At 39.5% G+C, this 11743-nt stretch overlaps 1 protein-coding gene across 1 annotated transcript; it reads left to right on the top strand.

Moving 5' to 3' along the window:
* The first annotated feature begins 3038 nt into the window (after positions 1 to 3038).
* On the top strand, positions 3039 to 11688 carry LOC108671057 (EGF domain-specific O-linked N-acetylglucosamine transferase). Its single transcript, XM_018158540.2, has 9 exons — positions 3039 to 3230; positions 4056 to 4155; positions 4401 to 4510; positions 5066 to 5213; positions 7316 to 7431; positions 8704 to 8800; positions 10395 to 10474; positions 10809 to 11006; positions 11444 to 11688. The coding sequence occupies exons 1-9, from the start codon at positions 3057 to 3059 to the stop codon at positions 11579 to 11581; spliced, it is 1161 nt and encodes a 386-aa protein (XP_018014029.1). The 5' UTR covers positions 3039 to 3056; the 3' UTR covers positions 11582 to 11688.
* Positions 11689 to 11743: the final 55 nt, after the last annotated feature.

The following is an 11743-nucleotide window of genomic DNA, read 5'->3' as shown; positions in this document are numbered from 1 at the left end:
CAAATATCCAAAAGCTGGCCAGCACTACAGTTCATTAAACCCAATAGTCTTAGGGTAGGGCCAGATTAAAAGCGTTGACACGTACGCAGGCATATGCGCGCTTACGCTTCGATATTATACAGTATGTATGTATTTCTACGGTTCTACCAGTACCACCACACTACCAGTACCAGAGTGGCCACACTAAAGGCTTACTGGCAGAAGCTGTCTCAGCCTCTCAAGGGTACAGATGCTATGCCGCGCGGTAAAAAGTCGACATTCCTCGAGACAAATATTTTGGCGTGGCAACGCGCGACAGTGTGAGAGTCCTTCAACTTTCAAGCAGCCGTGAGGAGGGGAGATGTCGAAGACCTTGCTCTTGACAATTCAGGCATCGACACGGCAAGTGCAATCCACTCTCACCCACAGCACCACGACATGAACATGTTCAACATGATATGCATATATTATATAAATGAAGACAAAATAAAGAAGGAAAATAAAAAACAAGCTTATTTGAATTACTTCTTAAATTAAAAAATTGCACATGAGCATCAAGTCTATCTGTATTGAGGTTGGACTTGCAATGTATGCATCATATATAACCTATCAAAATATCTATCTAATCTCATCTGAATGGATCTCAATAAAGACAAAGCAAAGTATATATGGGATTTTTATATTGATCTTTTTTTTCCTATAAAACTTTCATCAAGGAGAATGGATAAAACTGTTAGTCGCTTGCTGACACTCATTTATACATACTGATTTGCAGTAAGCTGCAACTGCTGCAAGCATGCGTGGTCCAGCGTCTTGGTTGGACACCTTATGCACGTGCGGCACCGCTCTGCTTGAAGCGTCAGTGTACGGGTGAAAGTTTTCAGTCTGGCCGTGTCCTTAGTCGAAATGTGAACTTGGAAGGGCACCCTAATCACGGGGAAGTACTGGCCAATAAAGTAAACCAGTTTACTAACTCAGAGCACTACTATGAACACAATAAAATTAAATACAAAATTCATATCCCTAAAGAGCTACCATGTTCCAACTTCCAAGGAGAAGTAATATTTGTTTTCTCAGAAATAGAGGACAAGTACCTTCTGCGCTACACTGCAGATGATCTCCTAGCTAAGCTTACCCTCCCCGCTAACCAAAATGCAAATAAAATTCTCTCGGTTAAAAAGCTATGCCCCAAGCCATGTAGTTGCAGATCCAAACAACAGCAGTTTTCAAGCGATGCATATAGCGATCAAGTGCTCATCGCCAGTACCAGACAAGGTATTCTTTCATAATGTCTCACTTAAAGTACACTCCTACCTTGCTCCCCTGCCTGCTGCTATGGTTTCCATAGATTTGGACATGGTTCCATACTTCCATCTCCTGTCAAAGACTAGCAGTTTGTGCCCTCTGCTCCTCCCCAACCATGTTGTGCAGAACTGCAATACCGGCAAGCAGCAACCCATGCTGCGCTTCATGTAACTTGTAAGGACCTCCATCCACCATCCTTTCCTTGTTATCCTTTATACCAAAAGGCCATGGCAATCTCCTCCTGTGTTGTATCTAGAGTTCTGTCCTGTGAGATGGCTGCAAAGGAGTATGCAGCTCTGTACATACCAACAAAAACCCAATCTTCAATCTTGTCAATATGCTCCATGTATATTCAAATATTCCTACTTATTTTGAAAATATTGCAGGCCTAAACTTGAGGCTAAAGTGACAAATTTTCAGTATATTTAATGATTTAGAATCTTGTGGACAAACCTTGCATTTTATTAACAATTAAGAAGTAATTTACTATTGAGGGGGAAGCTTGCTGTTACAAAAATGACAGTAAAGTTCTAGTTCAAGTAGTTGTGGCTTAAAACTGGCTTGAAATTACCTATACTACTCATGTGCTACAAGTCTGTGAGTCTGTGACTAGAGCTTTCCTGTCATTTCTGGTGTTGCTGGGTCAAGTGTCTCGTGCTGTAGGTGAGATGAACCTGTTATCTGCTTGATGAACTAAATGGCAACAACCCTACTCTAAATGAAGGATAATGAAAGACTGGCCCTAAAAATAATGACTACGGTATTGAATAAGACTATGAAACAGTTAAATGAACATATAACTTAATAGAATTGCAAATGTAATGGTTGAATTAATTTGGAAAGTGTAGTGAAAGTGTGCTATTAGTTGCATATAAGGAGCATGGATAGGTGGAGATGAGCAGATGAAACTGCAACAGAAAGAATGGAATAAAATACAAATCGTAAATGACTGCTATACTGATGAGGTGTAGGATGTAAACAAGGCAAGAACCATTAACTCCCTCAAAACTAATAGCCACTCATCTTCATACTGTGTATTCATTTTTAAAACTATGGAGTACTTAAACAAAGACTGAATTGAAAAGAATCACAAGAATTCAGATAAATAAAGGAACACTTGAAGATAAATTGAGAACTCAAATTTAATGATGACAAAACTAAATTATCAATTAATAAATGGAATAAATTTTTATGCCACTCACCAGTGCAACTGAGTGCCCAGGCTGAGATACTGAGTAGAAATACTTCAAGTCTGCAAATTGTATTTTAGTCATCTACACTGAAAAAAAATATTAAATTTAAATGAGTTGGATTGAGCACTGAATAAATGACTATTGAGGAAGAAAAATGTGAAGGTTGGGCTACATAGTAGCCTAATTCAACCTCTGGTAACAACAGAACCCCAAAATTCTTGCTAGATGCATTACCTACCTCCTATATAATTGTGAATAAAATTTAGAGATTGGGCTGCATGGTTTCAAATCTAGTGGAAATTTGTTATTTTATGTCTGCAAGATTTTGATAAGAAGGAGAATTCCATTTCTGTCACAAAAGAAATATATATTTCAAACCTGCATCTTTGATAAAATTTTATTAATGTACATTTCCAAAAATTAAGAGATGAAAATGCTTAATTTGAGCCAGTACAATAAAATTAGGAAACTTCTTGAAACGTGTGGTATAAACTAGTCTGAAATTTCTCTCTTTCTTGGACGATTTACATAATTTTAAACTACTTATAAATGTATTTTTATTTGCAGAGGAATAATACAATGAGTACAGATAAAAGTATACTTCTTTGTTGCTTTCTGCTTAAATATTTTATGTGTTGCCATGGAATAATTTGGGATGACCTAGACCTCCCACCTCAGCATCTTCCTGGCTTATTCAACTTGATTCCACACTTGAAGGAAGAGTGTCGTCATGATGCGTCTTGCAATTTTAAGGTAACATATAATATTTTTTACTTACATAGCTTTATTAGATAATTTCTTGTGCTTAACAGGTGAAAAAAATTATAAACTGTTGCTAAAAATATCCATGGCATCAAACCCTAGAATTCATCAAAGTTCTATTAGCCAATTTTGTCCAGAGTTAAGGACTTCTCACCTAGCAGGCTAGCACTAGCAGCAAGTAGGTATTTGGAGCTTTGAAGTTGGGAGGTTCCTAAGCTGTGAATGCCAAATTTGAAGTTGTACTCATCATATTCATGAGCCAAATCTTTCACTCCGGGTTTCATTCTAATCATAATGGGTAATCTCCAAAAAACTTGTCTGCTATCATGATTAATGGCCAATGCAAATACCTGTTTATTGTGTTCAAATTGACTGCTTTATGAACACTATTACTTCTATGTACTCATAAGTTTTTCATCAATATTTTTTAAGCCATGAAATTTCAAGATATGTAATTTTTTGTATAAATATAAGACCATGTGATTCCATTATTATATTATGAAAGCATTTACATGATCAGAGATAAATGCAAACAAATTGAAACAAAAATTAATTAGTTATAAAACAATGTTTTGCTGTACAATGTAGGATTGCAACTATTTTATTTATTTCAAAACTTTTCTATTCCTAGTTATTCTTTGAATGCAATCCAAGTGTAAAGGATGCATAAGACAATCCCAATATCTGGAGCTACATCTCATACACTACTGCCAGCTTCTATGTATGTCTGAGTATAAACTATGTATGTCTGAGTATAAACTATGTACCTATGTCTCATGTCTTCTATGTATGTCTGAGTATAACTTCATTTCTCAGGCACACCTCAACAGTTCAACTTGCTGGAGCTATCAAGATGGCTGCCATTTTACCAGGAGCTGGAGTTATTCCCAGCCTATTTGTAATGGAGATAGCAGAGGTACTGAAGTGCCTTCATCATTTCTCACGCTGAATGTAATATATTTGGCTATAAACTTTCATGATTTTAAGAAATCTGGTGACAAATTCTTACATTTTACATTGAGATTTTCAATTTAATTTTTTTTTCTCTACTGTTTTTAATTATATTATGCACTTTGTTCTTGTCTTGTAATTTTTTCCATGAAATGCTCAATCAAATACTGATATATGTTTTAAATTTATACAGGCGTTGGTATTTCACAGGATGGGTTACATCAAAGAAGGAGCAGCTCGAGCTTTTCTACAAGCAAGCTGACTTCGGCTTTGTAGAAGAACAGCGGCAGCAGCTTCGTGACTTCTGCCACTCAGATGTGGTGAGATAAATAAATAATAAATATCATAGTGTTTATGATCAGTATGTTTATCTTTATGATCAGTATTGTTTATGATCAGTATATTATATTTTTTATTTTTTTCTATATTTATTTTATTCTACATGTTTATGATCAGTATGTTCTATTTCAAGAGCAATTTTTGTTAAAGTTATCCAAGATTTTGCAAGTTTTTATATCTACCTTTTGTATAGTGATCATCAATGCTAATTGTGTCTGAATATTTAGTAACTTGAGTTATCAATAGACAAACATGGTTAGTTTTTTCTAGCTAAATACAATTGTTTGAGTTTGCCCAATGCTTTGAGATACTATGGTGACCCAACATTCTACATGTTTTTTTATATAAAATTTCCTCTTGACGTTGTTTTCACTTCTGCATAGGTACTTTCAAAAAAAGTTAAGAGATCGTAAGTTCATCAGCCAATCATTGACGGCCTTTCAAGCAAAACCCACCAATCATAGACAAGAAAATAGAGCGTAAGTAGGTACTTACGTTCACTTAGCGAGTTTTGAAAGTATGGCCCATGGTTACAGAAATCAGGGCTGGTGAGCAGACTCGAGTGCACTGACCACCTCAAATTCTGCCGAGGCCAACACATTTGGCTGAACCTCACAAGCTTGGCCACGCGCAGCCAGCCTGTGCGCTACCACATGGATGTTCTCAGCTCCGGTGATGTCCAGGGTTAAATTATTCAATAAGTCTTTTACTTTATTGAATGAGCACACACTGCATAATCTATATAACCTATGGTCTTTTTACTCAATGCGCATTTTGAATGTAATATTTTGCAATGTAGGAGATTCGATTTTTAAGTTGAATGCAAAAATGCTCACTCATTCTAATTTATCTTATTGATTTATATATCCCTAGTGTCATTTAGAAAATAAAAAAAAATAAAACTGTCATCTTTAGAATTCCTTTACTGGGTTTCAAAATTACATATTCAAGAAATTTAACATTCATAACTTGAAAAGCTCAATTAATATGAACCATCTACAAGAGGCTGCAGCATGTGCTGCTGCTGCTCACCTAGTTCACTTAATATTAGGCCACTACTAAAACCTTCGTCCTTCAGACCTTCAAGAAACCTTTCGCATAATCTTCAAAATAGTTTTTCTCAAATATCTTTACAACTTTATACAGAATTAGTTCATCGAAACATTTCATTTAAATTTCTCTTTAGCCCCCTTTCCTCAAATTACTATCGACATTGTCAACATTCCTTCAACATTAAGTTTGCTTGAAATAATGAAAACGTAGGTACACTTTTTGGTAATCCATTAGAAATAAAACGATATATTTATTCACGCGCTACATAGCATTTGATCTTTGGTCACTAAACTAATATCACTCACAATTACTGTACACTAAAAAAAATTTGAGGTACAAATCACTGTCTGCTGGGCACGACAGAGCCACACAGTCCGCACTTGTTCTTGTTGTTGAGCGTCTCGGCGAGCGCGTTGGTGTTACGCAGAATTTTTTCATCCCAGTGCTCAATTTTTTGGTGGTTCAGAGCAATGGACGCTCTCTTCTTCTGGCTTGATAGCTTCAGCTGTTGAATTGAATCATTCAACATGAACAAGTCGCCGATGGTCTAGAACTTGGTCGCTCGAGCGCTCTAAAACTGGCGTTCTTTTTCAGCAATGGTGTCGGTAATTCGTTTACACTGACTTCTTAGTTGCGCAGACTCTCGTTCAGCTTCTCGAATATATTTTTCCTGTTCCGTTAGCTGGTGCTTCAAATCGTTATATTTATCTACGCCGGCCTTCAGCGATGAATCCATGCTGATCCTCTCGGCCTCAAGCTGGCAAATTTACTAACCAATCTCACTGGTTCTAGATCTACATTTGCAAATTTTTTCCTCCGCTTCTTCAATTTTGGCTCTAGCGTCTGCAATCTCTGCTTGAAGATCAGCTATGTTGCATGCAATAGAAGTCTGAAGCTCTTCTGCCTTCGATAGGCTTTGTTTCAATTTATCTTTCTGCTTTGTTAAGCAAGTGACATTTTACTTGACCCAGCGGTACTGCTTCTCTGCGTTTTTGTTCTTGTCACGAAAGCCAGCCTGGAGTTTTTTTATCCTGCAGACAAGCTCATCTTTGTCGCACTTGGCGGTCTCGTACTTCTCATCGATCAGTTGCTTGCGCTGCTGCACCGCCTCAGATTCTGCTAGAGCTTCTTTTAAAATATTCACTTATTCTTCAGCCTCCGATTTCATGCAGTTTACTTCGCGTTGCAATTTTGAGAGCTGTTCGTCCCGGCTGCCGATGGTTTTGATGAGGCCAAAGTATTTACTTTGCAGCATCTCGGTCGATTATCCAGAAGCCGTTTCTTTCCCGGTACACGAAGATTCACTTTTTTTGCAGCTGGCCATATTTCTTGAATTTTCGACGTTCTTTGATCTTCCAAATTCGTTTCGAATGCAGACAACTTTGGAGCAATTTTGCAAAAGCCTTTTCGTCCTTAGCTAAGCATGAATCTGAAGTATCATGTATACCGCTCGAATTATCCGACGCCAGAATTTTTCAAACCGAGAGTTAGGCGAATGAAAATATTCGCGATGAGCTTGGTTTTGCTGCAGTGTTTATTTAGATATTACTGTAGCATCAAGTATTCAATCATAGGAGTATTTATATCATTATTTAGCCTAAATTATTTTTATTCAACCATATGTTAAATCGATCAGAAACTGCCTACTTACCGCTATTCACATGCACTGAAAAGACAGTATTACTGTAAACACTCGTTGATATGTTCATCTTATTTGACCTAATAATTGAATATGTCTTGCTTCTTGTCAGCTGTGAGTTTGTACCACCACTTCTGCGACTTCGTTAATCTTTACATGTCTCAACATGTCAACGCCAGCGACGTCAACGCTTTCTCCACCGACGTTCAGGTGCGTTGCATGAATCACGGTCAGCTGGCTGGCTTGATGGTCGTTAAATTTAGTTGATTCTGATCGCGTGGGTGCCTTGAAATTCGATAGAAATAATTTCAGTGACAGTCACAGCTTTATCACTGACAGCGAGCTGTGGGCTGGGGGCAACAATAATTAACTCTGCCTTATTGTTGCCTATTACACTACTATAGCGATGTTGCCACTGGGTTGTATGACAACTTAAATGCGTCTGCTAACGTAGTAAAATTAGTTCTGTGATTCTCACTCTAACTCTAATGTCAACTGCTATGTCAGTCTAGTTTGAATTGTAATTATGGTAAAAGCTTCACATATTATCATGTTAAATTGTATCGGGAACTGTCTCGCCGTATTCCTGTACAGTCAATATCCATTTGAGTTTCGTAATGACCAATCCTTCTAAAGTTTGCCCTTAATTATCCATAAAGTTTCCTCGTAATAAATAAATCCATTTGAAATATCCTTGTGGTAGATCCGTTTGAAATTTACAAGGTTGAAGCGTTTAAAATTTTCCTTATGATTAATCCCTTTGAACTTTGCATATGATGAATCTCTTTGAAATTTCCATATGATGAATCCCTTTGAACTTTTAATATTATGAATCCCTTTGAAGTTCCTTTTCTCGGAAGTTTTATTTGACGACATATATGTGTTCGTTTTTCACTAGTTAGTCCTGGAGGCTTAAGCGTAACTTTCAACACTCTTGTATGGCAAAGTTTTTCTATCTTATTTCCGGAAAAAATAGTCTCTTTATCTTGAAAATATAAAAATGGTCTATCCTACAAGAGATAACGAAAATGTTTGATTTGAATGATTACAAATACAATTTCAGATCGTATTACAAGGAACATAGAATGCGCTGAAGTATAAAGCGAGCTTAACGAAATATTTCGCTGCCACGGAAGATAGGAATTGGACCGTAGGAATTAACTACAGTCTATTCTTCAGTGCTAAGAAACTATCGGCTGAAAGTCTGATAAAAAATGTGACTTGAAGCGTCTATGTGAAACTTCGATAACTCTACTTATTGTTAACGGTTGATTTTTTTTTGTGTACTGACATTAACTCTTGTTGATATTTTTTCCTAAACGAATTACGTTACCAAAAGTTAACTTATCCATAACGGAAAGGATAATCCAGTAAAAATTTACGGACGCAGCAGCTTCTGATTTGGATTACCAGAAGCTGGGGCGACTCTAAATTTTGTTAAGGACATTACGAATTTCAGTAATTATTGTTTGTTATGTGCAGGTTTTGATCTGGGAAACATACCCTTACGTGTCGAGCTTCGCTGCCGCGTGGCGAGCCTTCACGCGCCACCCCGTGCGCACCCTCGCAGACTTCGCAGGTCAGGAGTGGCAGTAGCATGACGCGCCTTAGTACATGTACTGGGCTAAGTACATGTAGCGACTGTGACCGACATGTGTGCAGCGTCCTAAGTACACGTGTAGCGGCCTCAGTACACGTACCGGGCTAAGTACATCTAGGTACATGTAGCGACTGTGACCGACATGTGTACAGCGACACGTTGCGGCCTAAGTACACGTAGCGGCCTAAGTACACGTAGCGGCCTAAGTACACGTAGCGGCCTAAGTACACGTTGCGGCCTAAATACACGTAGCAGCCTGAATACACGTAGCAGCCTAAATACCTACACGTGGAAGTCTAAATACACGTAGCAGCCTAAATACACGTAGCAGCCTAAATACCTACACGTGGAAGCCTAAATACACTTAGCAGCCTAAATACCTACACGTGGAAGCCTAAATACACTTAGCAGCCTAAATACACGTAGAAGCCTAAATACACTTAGCAGCCTATTTCTTGTCTGTGATTGGTTGGTTTAGCTTGGTAATCCGGCAGTGACAGGTTGACAAAGTCACAAATTATTTTCAATAGTACGGCCCCAAGTCTGGTCGGTCGCATGTGCGCGGAACCTCATCATAAAGTTTGTAGTTTCCCTGAACTCTTCCTTTGATGAAAGAGAATCTATCCCCCGAAAGGTAACCTCCACGGGAAGAAAGTCTTGTATTCACTGAATCATCGCCTTGGCTGGTAATTGGAGACCATGACATTTGCCTGCTCATATTAGAACATTGCGATAGAATTTCAATTCAAATTCCTATAACCTCAGGTTCAGTCTGAAGTTTAGCTTCTTTTGCATCAGACTGTGTGCACTAAATGCTTATTCTAACCATCTGATGTCTTGCAAAATGAAAAGATTATCGTTAAGCAATTCCAAAAGTATTGCAGGAATTTTATTTAAATTATGAGATCCGATGCATCAATATCGTCAGAAGCACTAGGGGATTCCGCGTTCCTAGGGACATTGTCCCTGAGCGCCAGAGCTCGCGATGTCTGACCGCTGGTCTGACCAGAGCTCGCGATGTCTGACCACTGGTCTGACCAGAGCTCGCGATGTCTGACCGCTGGTCTGACCAGAGCTCGCGATGTCTGACCGCTGGTCTGACCAGAGCTCGCGATGTCTGACCGCTGGTCTGACCAGAGCTCGCGATGTCTGACCGCGGGTCTGACCAGAGCTCGCGATGTCTGACCGCTGGTCTGACCAGAGCTCGCGATGTCTGACCGCTGGTCTGACCAGAGCTCGCGATGTCTGAGAAGACAAAATGTCTTCTGTCTCTCGTGCGGGCATCCGACGTCTCGTGTAAGCGGCCTCTTGTTCGAGTGTCTTCATTTCTGTTGCTTGTCACCAATTCCTCCTTATCACCTCGTCTCTTTGATCGAAATGCTAACGCTGCTTCTCTCGAACCATTCCGCCTCTTGTGGGGGAACTTCATTTTGAGAAATTCCCAATAATTGAGATCTTCCGCCTTGCTGGTGATGTTATTTTTTTAAACTCCGGTACTTGATAGCTAAAGCGCTTGCAAACCATCCTACTGCTACTACTCAGTGTGAATAATTGTAATCTTGCCATGTTGCAGGGAAACGCTTGTGTTTCAAACTTGTGATGTTCCCACTGCTTCCCCGCATGATATTCGGCCTTTACTACAACACGCCTTTGGTGAGAGTCTCGCAATGACGTGCATTGTTTTTTTAAGAAGGTGCCGAGTGAAATTTGGATTTCAAAAAATTTGTACTCGTGAATAGGAAAATTGAGGTTCGAGGTTAACATTGACATCGACATTTTATTATTATAATGAGCCTTGAGTTTTTTTTTCATGCTTGTAGTTTAATTGACAGTGTGTAAAAGTTTTCGTTTTTCTTGTTAGTTCATTCTAATATTTATATTTATCAAACTGGATTTACTCCTATATACCCCATTCACCTTCAGTCCTTTGTTTTCACCCTTCGTAATTTCTACCATGCATGTTCCTCACGCGCATGTCTGGGTGCAGGTGTGGGGCTGTGAACGCAGTGGGCTGTTCCACGCTTTCAACCGCCACATGCTGCACAGGCTGCGGGTGCCTCCGAGCATCGCGCTGCCCGTCGTCAGGGTGACTCTCCTCGCCCGCCACACGCAGCACCGACGCATCCTCAACCAGCGCCAGTTGGTGCAGGCAGCGCGTAGCAGGACTGACATCGTCTTTAATGTCGTAAGTACTGGTCATGGGCCTGTACTTACAAAAAAAGTTAAGAGATCGTAAGTTCATCAGCCAATCATTGATGGCTTTTCAAGCAACATCCACCAATATCATAGACAAGAAAATAGAGCGTAAGTAGTTAGGTTCACTTAACGAGTTTTGAAAGTATGGCCCCTGTTTACGATGAACAATTCTAGGTTGGTTGTATAAGAAATGTGCTAGTTGTGCTCACCAGTCTCGAGTGTGCTAGTCGGGCTCACCAGTCCCAAATGAGATAGTTGATCTCACCATTCCCAAATGCTAGTTGTTCTTACCAGACCCAAATGTTCTAGTTGTGCTCACCAGTCCCAAATATGCTACCTAGTTGTTCTCAGCAGTCCCAAATATGCTTGTCTTGCTCCCTAGTCCCAAAATGGTCCCCAGTGTTGATGTGTCTCTCGACGCCCCAGGCGGAGTTTGAGCACGGCCAGGACCTGGTGCTGCAGCTGCGCACGATAGCCGCAACAGACGTGCTGGTGGGCATGCATGGAGCTGGCCTCACGCACCTCCTCTTCCTGCCAGACTGGGCAGCCGTCTTCGAAGTGTAAGACTTGAGTCTCCGGGCAAATGAAGTTAGGACTTAAGTCTCCAGGCAAATGAAGTGTAAGACTTGAGTCTCCAGGCAAATGAAGTTAAGACCTAAGTTTCCAGGCAAATGATGTTGAAACAACAATAACTTCGAGTTGATTCATTTGAAAAAGTTTTTCAAA

The sequence above is a fragment of the Hyalella azteca genome, unplaced genomic scaffold (assembly GCF_000764305.2).
Source record: "Hyalella azteca isolate HAZT.00-mixed unplaced genomic scaffold, Hazt_2.0.2 contig16265, whole genome shotgun sequence".
Taxonomy (NCBI): Eukaryota; Metazoa; Arthropoda; class Malacostraca; order Amphipoda; family Hyalellidae; genus Hyalella; species Hyalella azteca.
The sequence above is the reverse complement of the archived record's forward strand: the minus strand, read 5'-3'. Positions and strand labels throughout refer to the sequence as shown.

Excerpts from the sequence above, each read along its gene's own strand:
- LOC108671057 (XM_018158540.2), top strand. The coding sequence starts at position 3,057 with ATGAGTACAGATAAAAGTATACTTCTTTGTTGCTTTCTGCTTAAATAT. Across the intron at positions 5,214-7,315 it reads CAGCTCCGGTGATGTCCAGG|TGTCTTGCTTCTTGTCAGCT; the intron begins GTTAAATTATTC and ends AATAATTGAATA. Across the intron at positions 8,801-10,394 it reads CACCCTCGCAGACTTCGCAG|GGAAACGCTTGTGTTTCAAA; the intron begins GTCAGGAGTGGC and ends GCCATGTTGCAG.